At 27.7% G+C, this 22,255-nt stretch overlaps 1 protein-coding gene across 1 annotated transcript; it reads right to left on the minus strand.

Moving 5' to 3' along the window:
* Positions 1-736: 736 nt before the first annotated feature.
* On the minus strand, positions 737-8,048 carry LOC120075275 (phytochrome A-like). Its single transcript, XM_039028497.2, has 4 exons — positions 5,942-8,048; positions 4,265-5,099; positions 3,037-3,327; positions 737-1,154 (listed from the first exon to the last, which is right to left on the minus strand). Exons 1-4 carry the CDS (start codon positions 8,037-8,039, stop codon positions 944-946), a joined length of 3,435 nt encoding a protein of 1,144 aa, XP_038884425.1. The 5' UTR covers positions 8,040-8,048; the 3' UTR covers positions 737-943.
* Between the last annotated feature and the right edge of the window lie 14,207 nt (positions 8,049-22,255).

Here is a 22,255-nt window from a genome sequence, read left to right on the forward strand (position 1 = left end):
CAAAGTCAAGAAGATTTCTTCTATCTATAAATTCTATCTCTTATCAATTTTTAATGATGAGTTTTTTTTTTTTTTTTTTTTTTTTGATAAAATATCTAAATGAAAGATGAATATACTATTAATACATTATTCCAACAAATTTGTAGGGTTTTCATTTTCGATAAAAGAATTCTTTTATTTTATCTTGATAAAAAATTATTTATATTATTATCTCAAAAAAATTATTTATTCTTTTGTATATTTTATCACTTGCATTTCAACAAATAAAAAAAAATTCTACTCTCCACTATCTTTCTTTTCTTGGTTAACAATAAAAATTCATTATAATAACATCAAGCTATATTATTATTATTATCTATAACACAAATTAATCTTCTCTTGCATTTATAAATTCACAACCAAATACAAAATTGAAATTGAAACCGAACTTGTTTTTAGATAGAATTCTTTGTTTTTGAAAATAAAATTTTTGGTTACGAACCAAAAGGGCCTAACAACTCAACAATTACTAAACTTATAATCTTCTTTAAATATTTATCACATTATTTTATTAATTAATACCTAAAATAATTGATATGTATTTATGAAAATTAGAAAGTGTGTACACTTTGTTGACATAAATAACACAAGTTCATTATCTTTTAATTATAAAATTTGAGGTAAAGTTAAAAAAAGAGGAATAAATAGCAAACAAAACATATAAAATAGTATACTAAAGATTCTAAAATCCAAGTGATAGAGTCCAAATAAGTATTGAGTAAATCAAATTACATTTCAACAAGTTCAAAGGAAAAAGAAAAGTAGAAATGAACAACAAAGGAGACAACTTGCACTACACACATCACATTGAAAATGTTAGCAATAATGCAAATTTTCTCCCTTTTTAACTTTTTAATATTACACATAACACACTCACCTTATTCTTAATGTTATTTTAGCTTGATTAGGTTCTTAACTTATGAGCAGCAGCAAGTTCAAGAGTTATGATGAAGCTTGACTTCCCAAATTCCCTCACATATCTCACATCTCCATTCATCATCTTCACCAATTTTCTACTTATAAATAGGCTGAAACCTTCTTCAGATGGATCCTCATCATTCCCAAACATCTCATTCAACAATGATTCTGGTATGCCTCCTCCAACATATGTTATCCTAATTAACCCAACACAAAGTAAATATACACTTCAATTTCAACATGCCTGTTATTTATTCGATCTGATAATCTATGAAATGAATGCAATATAATCTACTTTAGTCTTACTTCTTTTTGTTTTTTTGAACAGAGTACTACATAAGAAGAATCAAAAGGTGCACCGGGATATCACAATTAAGTTGACACCTCCTTAGCACGCTCATCATATCCCAGATTCAGAGTGATACATTCCATCAAAGATAAAGGTTCATATACAATGAAAGCTAGAGAACAGCTCAAAACAAAAGAGAAAACAAAAAGACTAAAGGAAAGCCATCAAATCTAGTTAGCCTTACATGTAATACACGTATAATTATGTACTTGTAACCCTCTTCTAATATGTATAGTTATATAATAATTCTAATTTTATATTCTAAACTTTCATAGTTTCTATTTAATCTTTAAACCGAAAAAATTTTCATTCACATTTTTGGACATTTGATGATGGATTGTTAATTAAAATATTAACATAGCTAATGTATAATGATTTAGAGTGTATTTGGGAGTGATAATTGGAGTAGTGATTTTAGAAAAAGAGATTTAGGTAAAATTGATTTATAAACAATCAAATTTATGTTTTGTTCCAAACTTTTTAATATAATTTTCAAATATTTAAAAGTGATTTTGAATAATTATATGTGGTTCTAAAAGTGAATTTAGAGTTACCCAATTACTCAAAAGTGTATTTTCTATTTGAGAAATTATTATTGAAATAAATTATTAAGGTAAATATCTATTTCTATTTATTTTATTATTAAATTCTTATATGCATAGATGATATTTTAAGTAAGATGAAAGTTTATAAAAGATATGGAAAGAAAATTTAAAATAAATATAATTGTTTGTTTTATTAAATTTAATGATAGTGTTATTTTTTTGTTTCCATATTTAAAATTAAAAATAATGATTTCACAAATAGAATCACCAATATTTTAACAAAAACTTAATTAGATAGCCATTTTGGGACTGGTTCTCAGTCAACCACTTAACAAAAATCACCTATCAACTAATTCCTCCAAAATCAATTTGAAATGATTTAAAAATTTTAAGAGAAAATGATTTTGGCAAGAGAAAAATGGATTTTGACTATTTCAAGATCGCTCCCAAATATACCCGTAATACGATTTGGTCACAATAGAAACAAAAGAGTAAGGCCGATTAGAAAAAGTAAGGTGGATGGACCAAAAATTTGTGTTTTAAACGTGTATTGGTGAAATTTTAAGTTTTAATTCCCTAAACTTTTAAATTTGTGTTTAATAGATTCATGAATTAAAAAAAAAAAAAAACTAATAAATCTCTAAACTTATAAATTTTTGCCTAACCAATCTTTAAAAAATGTCTGAACTAATCTCAGGAAACAACTTGTCTGACCCTAATATTTGTGTGTCAAAGAAACTCGTTGGATATAAAATCCTAAGTAGATAACCATCATGGATTGAACTTATGACCTATTAGGTCTTTATCAAAGTCATACGTCCTATTTACCACTAGGTGATCTGACGGTGGTTTAAATTGAAAGTTCAAAAGCCAATAAATGCTTTTTAAGTTGAAGGATGACCTATCTGACTAAAACATGAAAGTTCATAAACTAAACGTGTAATTTAATCAACTTTGTGTTTTGTGTTCGACAAGTGAACATTGAATCATCAAGCATTCAACATAAACATGCATATTTAAGTATTATGGTGTCAAAGAACAATGACATGCATTTAGAAGGAGAATTGGGAGTTATAGAAATGTAATGAAATTTTATAAGGAAAAAAAAATCAAGAACTAAATGGTGACACATATATGAGTACACAAGTTTATTATGGAGTAAATTTAGGTTATATTGTATAGTACCTGAATTCAAGATGCACAAGATGTACTGAGTTTCCTAAATGAGCCTTAGTGAAATTTGTTGAAACCATAAGTTGGCCTCCTGTTGGTGCATAATTAACTGATATCAACAAGAAATCAGCCATGACTTGTTGAAGTCTCAAATTGTCTCCATATAAGGTCTCAGTCATGATCTCTTCAGCAACTTCATTTTCTATTTGAATACCTTTCCCTTTGCTCTTCATCATCACTTGACTAATTGCTACCACCAATACTTCATACAATGAAAACTCAACCATTTCTAATTCAATTAAACTGTCCAAAACCAATAGTAAACCAAAAAATCAGCCCTTGATATTACTTGATATGTTATGGGGTTGGATGAAAAAAGAACAATCAACAAATGACTCATCATCAGATTATGTATAAATAGAATGTTAAAGATATTTTATTTTCCCACATTATATTCTAGAGATCAACCAATTGAAAAGAAACAAAAGTCTCCAAATATTTAACACATATTTGGTAACTATTTGGTTAGTCTTTCAAAATTAAGCTTATAAAGATCCTTTTTGTATATAAAATTTGTGTTGTAATCTATTTTTTACCAAAGTTTTTCTAAAAAAAAATATTAGTTTTAGTTTTTGGGATTTGGTTAAGAATTAGCTCTTTTTTACTTAAGAGTGATGCCAACCACAATAAGAAATTGAGAGTAAATTGACTTAATTTTCAAAAACAAACACAAAAAATTAAATAGTTATCAAAACCGCCTAAGAGGTTAGCTATGACATATGTATTTCTTTTCAATAAATTTAGGAAAGGATTATAAAAATAAGGGAAAGAAAAAGATTAATAGCAAGCAATTGTTTGGAAAACAATTATTCTCAAGACTCTAATTTAATCTTTTGAAATTTGTCAAACCGATCCTAGTTCAATTGACATATTAGTGTGTTAGTAACCACGAGATATGTGATTTGAATTCTACTATTCCCAATTATACTAGAAAGAATTGAAATTTGGAAACGAGTGATCAATATCATTCATAATTCTTTTTCTATACTAATTTTTTTTTTTTCTAAAAAAACAAGATTAGCATTATATCAAAGAAATAGATAAACAAACTAAAACAATCAACATATGGTTGAAGAACAAAGAACTATAACTTCTCATTTGGCAATATAATATAAATCTCTAGGTAGACAGCAACACCTAACAAAATTAAAATTTTGTTTTATATTAAAAATGAACATACCCTTGAATAATATGATCAAGATCATGAGACTCATCAAGAACCTTGGAGATTTGCCTTTGACAATTGACACTATTATGCAAAAGTTGCTTCTGTTCCACTCCCAATTGAGTTTGCTGCAACATTTTCCTTGAAAAAATAATCCCACAAAGAGGATTTTGAATCTGCCTCTTCATATATCCCAGTGCCTTCAACCTATTCAAAGCAGTCCTCTCACATAGTTTTTGAATACTCAATGCTTGTTGCAGCTCTTGACTTGCAAGTTGCAAGAAGCAAAAAACCCCAATAACTCCACCATCTTTATCCAATATCTTATTGACACATAATAGACATTCAACAAATATCCCATTTTTAGCATGAAAACCAAATGAGATATTCTTTTCAGTATCTTGCCCACTCATTGCATTGTTCAATACAATCCCAAGATTCACAAAAGCCTCTTGATTCTTGAGATGGCAACAACATGATTTGGAGTTTAATTGTGTTCCAAATACTTCTCCTAAAAGCATTTTGTTGAGAACTGCTTCACGAGACCATCCACTTAGTTTTGTCATTGCTAAGTTCCATTCTGAGCACCAACCAAATTCATCTAACCCAAATATTGGAGGGATTAGTGGATTAGGGTTTTGTACTATGGCTTTGTAATCACCTTGTAATTTTGTGAACTTGTCCATTACTATCTTTTGACATGTTATGTCTTGTGCTACAAAGCACACTCCCACCACATTTTCACTTAAGTCTTTGCTTGCACAAGCATTTACTATTAGACTTATGGAGCCCGATTCGATGTCTGAGTTGTGTGTTTTTATCTCGAATTGAACGTTTTTTTCCTCTTGACCTGATGAAAAAGTATATCATAATAATGATGTTAAAATAAAATACAAAACACTAACTCTTCTCTAATTTTTTTTTTTTTTTTTTTTTTTTATAAGTCTCTAAGGTACTATACTTAATATTATTCAAGAAGAGTTGAAAAAAATATCTAGAAGCCTCGTCCCCGCATATTTTGGCGAGTGAAGAAGCCAAGAACGAATGAGAATTGGAGTGTGAGAGCATCTTCTCTCAAAAGTATTCGTATTTGTATCTCGATCTAAATAAAAGTTCTGAAATTTGAGATAACATAATTCAATTAGTCAAGATACATTTCTTACATTCCTAAAAGTCGGGAAGTTCAATAAACCTTATGTTGGAAATGAACTTTTGGAGATTGATACAAATTTTTTGACTTGATGATACAAATGCTAAGACTTCAATTCCCTCGTATTTATATTAGTTGATATCCCCTAAATTTATGGCTAGGATTTTGCCAACACATTTATGATCTAATGACTACAAATAATATTCTAGATAAATTCTTTACAATTACACCTTTTATTCTCCTTTGTTCTAGAGAATTCTACAATGTACTCCAAGTATCTTCTACAAGTAATTTCTCTAGAATATTCTAATGATTAATATTTCTCTAGAAATTAGGCTTTTGTTTTTGGACTGGACCAAAATACTTCTAACCCAAATTCAAATTTATATTTCAACATCCTATTAATAATAAGAAAAGGATTTTTTTTTTTCAAAGTTCTTACTTTCCAAAGCAACCCTAGTTTAAAGGTAATTAAACTATACATATGATTTTGATAAATAATATGAAATATGTGAAAGGAGTAAAATTAAACCAAAATATACCTTGCAATGCCAAGACCAACATCTTCTTGACAATTTCAACAGAAGAATCTTCCACTAATGTGAGCAAATGCTTGCCAATAGCTTTCTCAACAGAGAGTCCAGTCAATTCAGCAATTTTTGAGTTCCACCCATTCACAAGCCCATCTACATCAACAGCCAAAATTGGAACAGTGGCTGTTTCAATCAATCTAACCATCTCACTTGTTACTGATTCCAATTCTTGCCTCCCATCAATAATCTTGAGGTCACTAAGTGTTGTTTGTATTGATTTTCTATGAATCTCGCTCATATGATCATCTGTATCTTTAAAGGTGTTCCTTAAAATAAGTTGCAAAGAATGAATTGCATCCATTTCAAAGTCCTTCCAAGGCAAACTCCTTGTCTTAACCACTTCAAGAAAAGCCTTAAAAGATGATCTTGGATGCATTTTCCTTCCATCATCCTTCTCACCTGGCTCATGCTTCGCCCCGCCCCACCGAATCTCCGAAGCAGTGTGCGATCGGAACCAGAAAATCATGTCCTCGGAAGATATCCTCACAGCAGCCATCCCACACACCGCATCACCTAGTGCCAGTGCACCGGGGTACCCAGCATCGTACAAGCTATCAGTACTCAAACCAGTGGAATCCATATGATATTCGAAAATCCATGAAGCAAGATCCTGAAGATGAAAATCAGTTGGGGTTATCCCCAATCTCCATATCTTGTTATTGTACAATAATGCAGCTCCATCAGATTTGACAAGATCCATTATATTAGGAGTCCTTGACACGATTCCTAAAGGAGCATCTCTCATTAACATGTCACATAAAAGTGTTTGAGTTCTCAGGATATTTTTCTCCAGAATTTGATTCTCTAACTCCAATTCCTTGTTGACATGAATGGCAAAAACTTGAGCTAGAAACTCACAAGCATATCTAAGAGGAAAAGGAACAAATCTAGGAGTTGTGTTATGACAAACCACCAAACCCCATAACCTTTTCCTCTTATACTTTTGCAAAGAAGCATCATTATTGTTGTTATTTTGATCAAAGTTCTCTTCATCTTCCTCTTCATTCACTACAATGGCCATAACCAAAGAGGCAATAGAGTCCATATTTTCCATATATTGCAAATGGCAACTATGAGGAGCTCTTAAAGTGGACCCACACAAAGTCAAATCAAAATCAAGGTTGTGATCTTGAATGACTTTCACATGCTTGGCTCTGCAATCCACAATCATTCTAACTTTGTTCTTCATGAACAAAAACCTAGCAGCCTGAGGAATGTCAGTGGCTGGATAATGTAAACCTAGATAAGGTTCAAGGCCAGGCTTCGTAACCTCGGAAAAAACCTCTCCGTGATCATCATCGTGAAACTTATAAGTCATAACTCTATCGTAACCTGTCAACTCAAATACTTCTTGAACCATGGTGTCACAAAGTCTAACCAGGCTCCCACTAGGGAGAGCTTGGAGACGAGTGATGGCTTTGGCTGCGAGCTTATAGGACTGGAGAGCTCCTGCGGCCGTGACAGGGACTTGGTCGGGTTTGAGGGGTTCGAAGTCAATGATAATGCTACCGGTGACGCGATGGAGAATGGCGTAAAAGGGCTTTCCTGAGGACTTGGAGTGGACGAGAATGGGGTTGAGGAGGGTAACGTCGGGGAAGGCGAGGGCCTTGAGGAGGGCAGTGGCGGTGGGAGCAGTGAAGATGGCTCGGAGGTCGGTACCAATAGCAAGGAGGGGGTGGTTGTCCCCATCGGGTACGGTGTGGGCGACGGTGGCGAGCATTTCAGGGGCATTCTGGCTGAAGGCGATGAGTTTGAGGGTGGTGGGGTGGAGGGCTAAGAGGCAGCCAAAGGGTTGGATGAGGTTGGATTTTTGGATGTGTTGGAGGTATGCGATGGTGGTGGTGGGTGGTGCGGCCGTTGGGTTGGTGGTGAGATGGATTGAAGTGGAGTAGTCAAAGGAAGAACCGGATTGTTCAAAGTGGGAATGAAGCTTTGCATCAATGGAGGTTTGAGTGAGGATTCTAGAGCTGTGTCTTGATTGTGATGAGGAGGAAGATCCTCCTCCAGTGTTCCTGGAACTCTGGCTTGGTCTACTTGTTGATGACATGTTCTTTTCTTCTCCAACCTTTGAGAAACAAAACTCAAAGTCAAAATATCAACTAGTTTGGTAATAATTTGGTTCTTAGTTTCGCTAAATTTCTTGTTTTGTTTTATCTACTTTCGATCAATATTATAAAAAAAACATGTTTTTGTTACTTAAGAAAGATAAAAACCATTGGTAAGAAATTTAGAGTAATCAAACTTAATTTTTAAAAACCAACTAATTGCTAAAAGGGATCCTCGATTTTTACATTATTTTTCAAAGTAACCTACAAGTGGAGTGCGACCATCAATTTGACATGTTGGATAAATGAGAGAGCACAAATAATATAATACTTATATTAAAATTATGCAAACTCTTATTTTTAAGAAAAATATTTCTAGAAAATTGTTGTTTTTAAATATAGAAAAATGAATCAAATATTTATAAATTATAGTAAAATTTTAGAACTATCAATGATAGACTAAAGATTTCTATCAATGTCTATCAACGTCTATCATTAATAGTTCTAAAATTTTACTATATTTTTTTATCTCTAATTCATATTAAAAGAAATTTTTTAAAAAATATATATCACATTTTATCCCTATTTTTTAACATCGCACTTAAAATAGAATTAAAAAAAATCAAATTAGGATTTCAAATATGAATTTCCACTACAAATAAATAGCAAGTTAAATCTTCCATCTCCATCAGGTATCTTCTTTCCCTTTTCCTTTTCTTTTTCTTTTTCTTTTTTGTTTTAGTTTTAGTTTTAATTTTGTTAATCCGTTCTCCTTAATTTTTTTTTACTTTAATTTTTTATAGATTTTTCTTGTAGCATTGATTTTTGTTTTTTTGTTTTTTTTTGTTTTTTTTTATAAATTTCATTCATCATTATTGTCGCATTTTTTGTGGTTTTTTCCTTAACCTTTTAACCTTCTAGGATGAATATACTCTATACTATCTAAAATAGTTGAACTAAGGGGGAGAAACCTTTTATTTTCCCTCTTGGCTTTTTTAATTGATGGATACCTTACCTATTAAATCATTAAATAAAACTTTTCCTACCTGTTTTGGCTTTCACATTAAATGAGAATAGATTTTTAAAAAAAATCTCTAACAATATAATTTACGTTAAAAGAACTTTCTAAAAAAAAATGGAAAAATATCTCATTTTATCTCTAATTTCTCTAAAATTCATGTTAAAAAAAATCTCGATTTCTCATTTTATCTAAAATTGAAAAACGCCTCGGATTTTTCTAAATTTAATGTTAACAAGTATCATGTTAAAATCAAAAATCACAAATCTAAATTAATTTTGTAAAATGCAAAAAAAAAAAAAAAACCTTTATGAATAGTCTAAGAATAATTAATTAAATGGATAAATTTGATAACAGAAAAATGAGTTGCCAATAGACACCGATTTGTTTTTTTTTCTCGCTCTAAGTGAATTTAAAGTTTCAATATATTATTGGAGTAAGTGAAAAAATTATTTTAATATATATTTTTTAGAAGTATTCATTCTCATATATAAAAGATAAGATTAAATTCATTAAACCAACGACATAATTATCAATATATAGTAAAATCACATATCAACTTTTATGAAAAAAAAGATATATTTTTAAAATTTAGAACACGTGCATTACAAATAGTAATAAATTAGTCTCTTAAAACGGGGAAAAAAAAAGAAGATCGCTACAAAATATGGTTGTTTTCTAATAACTATTGAACATAGGATTTAATGATTATTTCGAAATATTTTATAATTTCTTTGTCGAAATATTTAGAAATATTTTTGTAGATTAAAATATTTTTGTTCTCTCTTTCTATTCATTCTTCTATTTTTGGATATAAGGTAGGAGTTCGAGGATCTTTGTTTGGGAATGAGGGTACTTTTATTTAACAGTTTTATATTTCATTATTAAAAAGTATTTCTTACTATTATTATTTAATTACAAGTGGATTTTATATAAAAGATCATGAATTTATGTGCAATCTCCCATGCACCTCTCTTGTAGATAGTAAAAAGTGGGAAACACCACAAAATCGGTATCAAATACGGATATATCCAGATATACGATAGATACATATCTAATATGTGATTTAAAGTATTTGATATTTAAATTTAAATTTTTAATTTTCTAATACACGTATTTTCAAATACGTGATGATATGTGGGTCAATTTTTTTTTTCAAATTTAAGCCCAAACCACAACCCATTTTATTTTAGTGTATGTTTAGGAATGATTTTAAAATAATCAAAAATCAAATTTGTCATTTTTAAAATCACTCGAAAACACACTTTTAATTACTCAAAATTAATTTAATTTTCAAATTTACACTTTTAAATGCAATTTTCATATCATCAAAATTAGTTTTGAAGGATTAAACATGTTTCACGGTGATTTTAAAAATGAAAATGTGATTCAACCATTTTAAAAACACTTCCAAACATAAAAGTCCACTTAAATTGAGCAATCCAAAAAAAAATAAATTAAAAATGATAAAAACATAAGAAATTAAAAAAAAAACTCGCAATATAATTAAATCTTCATTATTTCCTTGTCTCTCACTATTTAAATCAAGATTCACACCCCCTTTATCCTATATTTCATTCTCCAATCTTCATCTTCTACTTCTTTCCTACCGTCTACTCTAGTCGCTCAACAATCACTCAACGTTACTGAAACTTTTTTTTTCAAATTTTCACTCTCTTCTTGAATCTATTTTAATCTAACTTTAAATAAGCATTATAGCAATTAATTGGACATTATATATATATATATATATATATATATATATATATAACGCATCTTCAATGTATCCATATCTTAATTTTTTTAGAAATTAACGTATTGTCGTATCGTAGTATCTGTATCTGTGTCTGTGCTTTTTTGGTAAAAAGTAAGAAAAGTTTAAGTTTCGGGATATGATAAAATTTTATTGAATAATAATCTGGACTTCATCAGTTTAAGTATAGTTTAATTAATTAATACATATATTCTAAATTTAAAGGTTATAGAGATTCAAATAATACTCACTCAAAGATAATGTTGAACTAAAGAAATATATATATATATATATATATATATATATTGTATTATTATTCCAATACAACCCCAGATTTGACATCTCAATATTATTAAAAAGAATTTGTCATCTCATCCCGAATAATAATATAATATAAAAATAAGTCATAATTCCTATGACATTAATTATAATCTAACTTAGGAATTTACTAGTTGACTAAAGAGGCACTACATACATACAAATATATATATACAAACATTAAAGGAAGGAAGTTAGTTGGACTTGAGAGGCTAAAACATAATCTAAGCCTAAACTTCATCCATTCCAACTAATATTTTTAACATTTTTTAAAAAAATCATAAAAATAAAAAAAGATGAAAAACTCAGAAAAGTGGAGTAATTAAAATGTAGGATGATCAAAACATAAAATAATCAGTAGCCTTAATATTGTAGAGAAATATTAAAAGAAATTAGGAAATTGTGTAAAAATACCCATTATTTTATTAGTTGACATATATAAATCAACCCTATTATATTCTTAAAAAACAATCAACCCTATTATAAGTTTAAAAAAAATGAAAGAGAATAAAAATGGAATTATAAAATAATTGCCAAAAAAGAGAGTAAAGGATAAGAAGAAAAAACTTGCATTCTTACTTTAAAGAAAATGGAAGGTGTTGAGAGTGTAAGATGCAATACCAGAGATCTCAAGCTTCAATTTGAGAATGGAGATGATGAAGAGCAGGGAAGAAGGTAAGTTTAAAGAGAGAGTGTGGACCAACTGGCCATGTAGATTCATTTTAATAAACATTTTAATTTTTGTATTTTATTTTTTTTATTATTATTTAATAATACGGAGAGAAGACATAAAAGTGATCCAATCTCTAATTTCAAAGTTGATTGCACTCACTTTATGTGAGTTGAGCTATATTCGTTTTAACATTATTTTATTTGCTTTTTTAGTTCGACCTTTAAATGTTATTTATGATCAATCCCTTAATTTTTTTTAAAATTTTTTTTTTAATTCTTATATTAGATGCATTTCATCTTTAAATTCTAAAAATATATTTTTTCCGGTCCTTAGAATTCTTATGTATAGATTTTAAAAGGTCCTTAAAATTTTTCATTATTTAAAATCTATGTTAAATTAGAAAATCGATTAAAAAAAACTATCTATTCTCTTTTAAATTGTTTTTCTAATTTAGAATGTCATATAATTAGTTTCAAAAAATTACTTCGAGGACCTTTTAAATTTATTTTTAAAAGTTTATGGACTAAGAAGATACATTTCGAAAACTCAAAAAACCAAACATGTCTATTCTTAAAAATGTAGGCTTCATTTGGTAACTATTTGATTTTTGTTTTTTGTTTTTGGAAATTAAACCTATATACACTACTTCTACTTCTAAATTTCTTCATTTATTATCTACCATTTACTAATTGTTTAAAAGGCTTAGCAAAAATTTAAAAACTAAAAAAAATAGCTTTTAAAAATTTATTTTTGTTTTTGAAATTTGGTTAAAACCAAAAATGTGCAAAACATTGTAAGAAATGAGAAGTAAATAAGCTTAATTTTCAAAAACAAAAAATAAAAAACGAAATGGTTACCAAATGACATCTTAAGGATTAAAAATATATATTTTTAAAACTTAGAGACCAAACACATATATTCTTCAAAATTATGGGACTAACAAAGCAATTTTTCTTTAAATGGTTTTTAACTACCACAATCACATTAAGATTTATTAATCTAAAATGTATGCACTATAGCATCTTAAAACTTTTTTTTTAATATTGATAAATAAAATAATATTTTTTTAAAAAAAAACATTGAATTACAAAATAAAATAAACATTGAATTACAAAACATTGAATTAAAAGAGTATTTTAAGAGGTATTTTATTTTAACCTTTAATTAAATGATCCAAATTTACTTAGGAACTCAACCCGTAATTAGATATGACTTCAAAAACTTATCTACCTAGACCTATATTAATCATGTAAATAAATGGAAAGTTTTAATGTATAGTCTACCCTTTTAAAACAAATATTTGCAACTATGTATAATAATTGCAAATATACTAATTTCTTAGCATTAGTAAATTTTTTAGCAACTTTTTTCTAACCTATAACTATTCATTAACTTAAAATTGATAGCAACTAAATATGTTTTCATTTTATGTGGTAGTCATTTAATTAACATAAATTGATAATTAGTTAAATACTGATTAATCATCATTAGAACAAATAATCGATTAATCTATGTTTTTCTCATTTAATTAATTAGGTATTGATTAATTATATTATAGTAAATTGTCGATTAATCTATATTTTTTAATTTGAGTCTTTAATTTTTTAGTCGATGATATACAATTTATAGCACTGACGTATATCTCATTTTGCGTTTGCTTATTTATTTTTTTTTATAAATTTTCTATATATTTACTATTATAATATAATGAATGATATATTATCTTATATTTATGATTAAAACACCAATTTGGTCTTCTTATTAGTATTTATTTATTCAGTAGTAAACTTTTTTTGAATTTGTTGAAAATAGTAATGATGGTTTCCTCCTTTTTAGTATAGATATAAGTATGAGGATTTCGATCTCTTACCATAATTTTTTTCATGTAAGAAAAACACAATGTAAATATTTTTCTAAATTTTATCTAAAAAGAACTAATAGGCAATATTTGTTTTGATAAAGAAAATTAATTATAAATTAATTATAGAGACTAAAATTTAAATTTATACCATATAAAAAGGGGCTTCTCTCCTTACACCTAACTTTTTCAATGAAGACTCTTTTGCCCCTCACACTCTCTCCTGTCCTTACTCTTCTACGTACCTTTAATGCGATTTCCTTTTTTTGGTTGTTTTTTTAATTTAATTTTACATTTCTTTTTTACTATTATATATCTCTCAACAATTTCTATTTCATACATCCCTTCTTACATTTTTGTGCCTCTACTTTTTTTTACCTTTGATTTCTTCTCTTTTTCTTTTCTCGTTTAATTTTACATTTTTCTTTTGTCATGAGATATTTCAATAATTCTTATTTTGTCCTCAAATTCTTTATTTCGAATACTAATCTCTTTGTTTCAAATTATTAATTTTTTTGTTAAAAAATCAAAACAAAAAAAGTAATTCAATCTATAAAATTTCATAATGCAACGTTGTTTCAATTTTTTTTTTCCAAAAAAAAGTCTCAAATGTGTATCTTTATAGATAATTTACTTATTCTGAAGACCATTTAAAATTATAAATGAAAATATAATTCTCCATTCTATCTCTTTATTTGATTATAAACTTCATATCTAATATTTACAAAAATTATATTTGTTCTATCATTTATATTTCCTTCAACGTAATTATATCTCAAACATTTTCAACTATATCCAACACATTTCATATTCATTATAAATAAATTAAATAAAACATAGATAAATATAGTTTTAGTTATCTAATCTCTTTGTCTTTGTTACTTTTAAATTTCAATTAAATATTTATACTGTCCAAATTCAACTAAAAGTATGTTTAAAATTTTATGTTCTAAAGATTATGAACCACGTGCATCTCACGGGTGCTCTAACAAGTTTATTATAAGTATGTATACTAAATTTAAACAAGAGATTACAAGATAATAGAGATTTTTTTTTATAAATAATGTTATTTTGATATATATTGACAAAAATAGGGTAGGATTGAAGGTATTTTTTAAAATAGGTGCTTATTGAAACTATTGACAAAAGTAGGATAGTGAAATCGTGTACGAGGTACACGATTTCCATGTGGCAAAATCGTGTATGGGGTACATGATTAACGTTTAATCCAGTCAGCACCACGTCGACTGACTGGTTGATCGGTCCTGTGAAAACTCGTGGACCGGGTCCACGATTTTTTTTTAATTTTTTAAATAGATTGACTAATTATTATTTTTTTAATTGGAGATGTACAACAATATTAAGACTTTAGGAACGGGTCCACAAATTTCTTCATTATTAAACTTAATTATATATTTAATCTACAATGAAAACATAATTATCTTGCACTCATATTTAAAAAAAAATGTCATGATATTAAAGAATATTCACAATTAGTTCTTTAATTTACAATTTGAAAATGAAAGTTTACATGAAATTTAAAAACGACCCCCTGAGCCTTACCCTTCATGGGGTTGTCTTTATGTCCCTCAAATTAGGTTCACCCTATTGTCGTTGTCGTCTACGAAAAATACGTCTTTGATCGGTGTCAATAACATTGAGTCGTTTTGTTTGTTGAATAATACCTTTTATGTTGACCAATGTTTGTTGACACATTGAACCCAAGTCTGGTAAGTTGTTCTGCACTGAATATTATTGTACATCTCCAATAAAATTATTCTATACAATGAAAAAAATAAATATTAAACAATATTCATATCATATATATGGAAAATGTCTAATTTTAAATCTCTTACCATACAGTAATAATAAGTGCCGTCAGGTGTGATAAATCGCCTCGTGATTGAATTGTACAAGGAAAAGTAGTCATTTGATACAACTGGCCCATTTGTTAATTCTCCTTGTGCACAATGATCATGTCGTCTATGCTAGTAGGATATATATTTCGCGTGGATTCGACGCCAGTCTTGGTCGTGCTTACCTCTCAAATCGATCTGGTGTAGTGCTTGGAGTGTATAGGACAACGAAGGTATCGTTTGTCGCAGACCGAACTGTCTCAATACACTCTACTATATGGAAGCATATAAGATGGCTAACGGTTAATCGAATGTCTTCACCATCACGACAGTGATCAAGTAAGGATGACTCAAATAATCTGACAAAAAAAAAAAAAGAAAAAAAGAAGATAAGTATACATCCAAAATGTTTTAAATATCCATTTATATATACATTTGTTATCTGATTGTGCATCAGTCTGCCAAATATTTTTCGGTACACGAGCAACATATTTGCTGACTGTTCAGAGGCAGCTAGTACACAACTCCATCTAAAATTATAAAAAATACAATTAATTTATATTCTTACATAAAATGATAACAAAATAAATATATAAATGAAATAATATCTGGCACTAAGTAGACAATGATCTAGGGCCTGGACTTGTGGTACTTATAATTGGAAATCTATCATAATCCCACACTTGTAGTATTATCAATGGCCCCGCTATTTCCAACACTTGCATTAGTAGCCCAACAAAGTTCTCTATACAACCATACAAGACATGAGTGTCCCCTTGAATTTTGGTGATTTCGAACATCCCATGAATTTTACGCCGACATGCCCATAACCTCCAAGTACAACCATCACTCCATGATTTACATCTGACATACCAAAGATTTTGATTTGATTCCACTACAATAATTTCGTGGTGTTCTGTCACACAATATTTTTTTTTATAGCAAGCTATAAATCTTCTTTAGTATTAAACACGATTCCTTTCTGTATTAAACTACAATTATCTACACCTATATTCCTTTTCTCCAAAGTAGACCCTAGTTCACATGTTGAATTAGTAATTTCCCAATCTATTTGGGTGAACATATACGATCAACTCAAGATCATGTTCCCCACTACTGTTTTTTTCAAATAATTCATCAATTTCAACATCAATGTCACTGTCTCCATCATTTCCAGGTTCAAGAATAATTAAATCTTGACGCATCGACATATTTATTATGATTTTTTCAACTGTTATAGTTGACAAAAAAAAATGTTAATATGTCAACCCAACAAAATCCAATTTCTAAGTTAACATAAAAGATCTAAATATTAGATTTATAAACTATACATTTAAATCAGCCCAAATAAAAACCAAATAATATATCCAATCATACATTTAATTCGGCCCAAATGCAAACAAAATAATATATATATATATATATATAAACCAATCTTCATTTTTATAAATATATAAATATATTTCTAAATTCAACTCAACAAATAAATAATCATCAAACAAATTAATCATAAAAAAATAGCCCAACAAATAGACAAACATAATCATCCAGAAAAATAGCCCAATAAAATTAGCCCAACAAAATCTAATTTCTAAGTTCGTAAACTACATTACATAAAACCAGCCCAACAAATAGACAAACATATACATGTATTTCTAGATTCAACCCAACAAATAAATCATGGATCCATAAACTACACCTTAAGTTCAACCCAAATGCAAACAAAATGATATATATATGAAGATTATATATTAGAAAACAACGTAGGGAAAAATATTTACCACAGTCAAAGAGAGGCAGAAGCTTTTGGATGGACGGTTAAATGGAGGCAAAATCTAAGAGAATAAATAGAATCTTTTTGGACAATTTGTTTGGATGGATGAACGGAAGAGGTTTTCAGGCGGGGAACACGGAAGAAAAGAGGAGGCAGAAGGTTTTCGGATGGAAGAAGAAGAAGGGTCATGGCGGTTTAATGGAGAAGGAAGTCGTGTACCCGGTACACGACTTAAGGTAATCGTGTATCGGGTACACGATTATCTCAGTCAACGCTGCATGATTGCCACGACAGACTATGCGTGCCAGATCAACAGGCACTCGTGTATCGAATACACGACTTAGGGCTAATTGTGTGCCGGGTACACAATTTAAAAACCTATTTTTGTCAATATTTTCAATTCTATCCTATTTTTGTTAATATATATTAAAATAATATTATTTAAAAAAAATCGATATTGGATAGAAAAACAGAAAAAAAAAATAAAGGAATATAAATATTATATATGGTTTGGGTTGAAGAGAAATTGAAAAAGGAACAAAGCACAAGAGTATGAATGCCCATGCTGTTGGTGGAAAAGGGAAAATCCACCCATCATTGACAGATTATGTCTGAATCCATTCCTTGGCTTTATTTCTTTATTATTATTGTTATTTTTGGTAATGTAAATGTAGATTCAATATTGATATTCTAAATAAATATATATATTTGTTTCCTTTTAGGTAACTTCGATTTCCTCTTAAAGAATGACAAGTTGGTTTGTATATATTAAATTCAAGTCAAACTACAATCTCGCATCTGTATAACAAAAATTGCTAAATTTTAATAAATGTCAAACAAATCTTTGGAATTTTTCTCCGATTTAAAAGACTATTACGAGAAACATTTGATTTTTCCTTTTTATATTTTTAGATGATGGTTATAGGATTATCTTAGATAATTTCGACAATAAATCATTAAGTTCAATTAAATGTAAGCTAAACTCTAAATCGCTCTAAATTAAAAATCACCTTAAAAAGAATAAAAATAATCTATATACTATTTAAATCTAAGATCTAAAAGAGATATGAAAAAAAAAAAAACTCGAAATCACGTTATATATTTTATACTATCTAAAAGGTTTTATAGGAGAAACTTTTGATTCACATAAATTATTTTAAAAAATTAAAAAAAATCTACTTACTATTTTAAATCTAATCTAAAATATAAAGTGACTATGAAATTAAATAAAAATTTTCTCCATATTTTCACATTGAAATAATAAAAAAAGTGATCTTATCTAAAAAAAAAAAGATAATTGACGTTAAAAAAATAATTTTTAATAAGGAAAATTATTTCAAATGGTAAAACTATTGAAAATATTTACAAGATATAGAAAAATTTTAGAACTATTCTATCAATATCACTATTTATCGACGTCTATCAGCAATAATTTTAAAATTTTGCTATATTTGGTAAATATTTTATTTTATTTTTCTATATTTAAAAATGACCTTTTTAATAATTTAGATTTAGATTTTTTTTATTGTTATTTAAAAAAAATCATAGATAAAAATTTCTATTTTATCTAAAATTAATAATAACTGATGTTAACGAAAATTTGAAAATTTTTTAAATATCATTTTATCTAAAATAATTATTTCAAATAGTTTTTTTTATAATTTATAAATATATCCGATTTTATAAATAAATCTGGTTATATATATATATAGTATTATGATTTAAAATCTAATTTTTTTGAATAAATAATTAAATTAAACCTCATTCAATCAGGTAACTCCGTTCCCTTTTCTTCTTCTTTTCCTTTTTCTTTTTTTAATTAATAATAATTTTGTTAAAGAACTCTCTCTAAATTTTTTCCTTTCATTTTTTTTAGAAATTTTGTTGGTAGCATTATGTTATTTTATTTTAAAAAAATTGTTAATAGCAACATCTTTCCCGTTTTTTCTTCTTCTTCTTTAAGTTTTACTTTAGAAGTACGCATTATCTCAAAATGTTTTGCTACTAGTATCTCTCTTCTAGGTCTAAAAGGAGATATCACATTTGTTTCTCTTTTTTTGTTTAACATATACCGTCTTCTTTTTTGTCCAATATATGTCATCTTCTTCAATGATTATTTAATATTACTGTAACTTTGTATATGTTTTGTAGGTTTTTTTTTTTTTTTTTTTTTTTTTTTTTTTTTTTTACGAATAGATTCAACTATTGATTCTCACATATTGAAAAGATGGAGAAGAAACCTTGCTTTTGAGATTCAAGAAATTTGTGAAGTATCAAGCAATTTAGAGATCGACAAAGTGGCAAAAAAGATAGTTATTGACTATTTTATATATTTATAGTTTTTATCACTTTTTAATTTTTGGAAATGCACACTAATGAATGAGTTATAATAATTTACTATTTTTTACATGTTTTTATACCTTTTTTTCTCTTTTCAAATTTGTTGTAAATACACACTAATTCATTTATCTATAATCTTGAAATAATTTGCAAAACCAAAATAAAGTTTAAACTCAAGAGGAAAATCATTATAAATCTACAAAAAGAATAAGTTCTAAGGATTTATGCATAAATAATAATAATAATTTGGTTTAAATTAAAAATTTGAAAAAAAAGTTAACTAGAGCTATCATCAAATTAACTTTTTTCCAACGATTTTTCTTTTAATAATGTTGTTTAAAGTAAAGTTTAAAACTAAGAGAATAATTAAATTATCAAATTTAAAATAAATAAAATGTATAAAATTATTATAATATAATTTGATGTTTAAAATTAAGAAGGTAATCCAATTATCCAATAATTTTTTTTCTTCTAAATAGGAAAGGATTATCATGATTTCTTTTTTTAATCTTTACGTGTAGCTTCTAAGTTTTTTCTTATCTCTTATTCATAGATTAAAATTGTAATATTAAACTTTTATGATTAAGTTCTCTTTTTAAACTTTACATAACATTTGCAATGTACATTGTATCAAATTAGTATGTTTAATAGGTCCATCAATTTTAAACATGTTTAGAAAATCCTTCCATCTTAAATTTTTTTCAATAAAAATACAAATCTATTTGTATTATGATCATGAACAACCCATTTATGCCAAGAAAGTGTGTAGATTTATAATATTGAATATATCAAGAATGTATCAAACATAAAATCGAAAATTCAAGAATTTATTGGACCTAAAATTTAAAGTTCAAGAACCTATAATAGACAATATTAAATAAAAAAAAAAGTTATATCCCCAAACTTTAGTGGTGTACCAATTAAAATTTCAAATTAATAACTTATCAATTAATTATATCTTAAACTTTCATAACCAAATCTATAAAATATACACTTCGTTGGTGATTTATTGCTAGTTTAACTTGATTCCAATTAATACTAACTCAAAATCTACGTAAATAAAAGTATTATTCTCCCAAAAAAACGCATCGAAGTAAAAAAAAAAAATAAAAATAAAAAATTATAATGCAGTTCTTTATAATTAATAACTAGAGAAAAATAGAGGGCACACTGTGTGAGCTATTTCTACAATTTATTAATTATTGATAGTTTGAATAATTAAACCGACTTCATGCATACACTGGTTTTTTTTAGGGTAGAAATTGGATAAATAGAGCAAAATGAAGCAATTAAATTAGTTATTGAAGAAGATCAAATCAATTAAGAAAAATTAGATAAATCAAGGAAATTAGAAGAATTGGTGCCTAAAGACCCGTACACCAGTATCTCAACGCTATATTAAAGTATTGAGACGCTATAATTTGAAGTGATAGCTCCATGATATGTGCAATTACACACGTCAAGTTATAATATCGTCTAAAACAACTTTAGTTGAGTATTAATAAGAAATCAAAAGTCCAGAGACCACATGTTTAAATTAAGCTATTCTAGAATTGTATAGACTTTATTTAAGGATTAGATACACAATAGTAATGCTTGCAAACTAATAAGAAACTAAAGTTAAGAACTTATTAGGTAAAACTATCAATACACTACGATCAGATCGCGGTGAAGAATGTATGAATTTAAGATTCCAAGACTATATAATAGAAAATGAAATCACATCACAAATCTCAGCACCCAGTACACCTCAACAAAATAGTGTATAAAAAAAGAGAAACAGAAACTATGTTGGACATGGTTCGGTCAATAATAAGATATGCTCAATTACTAGACTCATTTTGGGGATATGCAATAGAGATTGCAATGTATATTTTGAACAATGCTTTCGAAAACACCTTTTGAATTATGAAAATGTCGTAAAGATAGTTTACCACACTTTAGGATTTGGGGATATCTAGCTCATGTGTTAAATACAAATCTAAAGCAGTTGGAATCTCGTTCAAAGATATATCTATTTGTAGGCTACCAAAAGAGACTAGATGTGGTTATTTCTTTAGTCTAGAAGAAAATAAAGTATTTGTTTCAATAAATACTACTTTCTCGGAGGAAGACCACATGAGAGAGAGAGAGATTATAAACTACAAAGTAAAATTGTATTGAATGAGATTTCCAATGAACCTATTTGCACATCAACAAGAGTTGTTGATAATATTGATACATCGAAAAGTTAGGTACATCCTTCTGAAAAATTGAGAGTGCCTCTTCATAGTGGGAAATTTTTAAATCAACCTACTCGTTACATGGGCTTAACAGAAGCTCAAGTCTTCATACTCGATGATGATGCTGAGAATCCATTGTCTTTAAACAAGCAATGAATGATGTTTACAAAAATAAATAGATAAAAGCCATGGATTTTGAAATGGAGCCAATGTTCTCCAATTCAGTTTGGGATCTTGTAAATTAACCTGGTGGGGTAAAACCTATAGGTTGTAATAGGATCCACAAGAGAAAAAGAGATGTAGATGGAAAGGTTCAAACCTTTAAGACGAGACTTGTAGCAAAGAGTTATACTTTAAAGGATAAAGTTGACTATGAAGAAACTTTCTCCCCTATTGCATGTTAAAA

This window comes from Benincasa hispida, chromosome 4 (genome assembly GCF_027475165.1).
Source record: "Benincasa hispida cultivar pf3 chromosome 4, pf3_genome.v1.1, whole genome shotgun sequence".
NCBI lineage: Eukaryota > Viridiplantae > Streptophyta > Magnoliopsida > Cucurbitales > Cucurbitaceae > Benincasa > Benincasa hispida.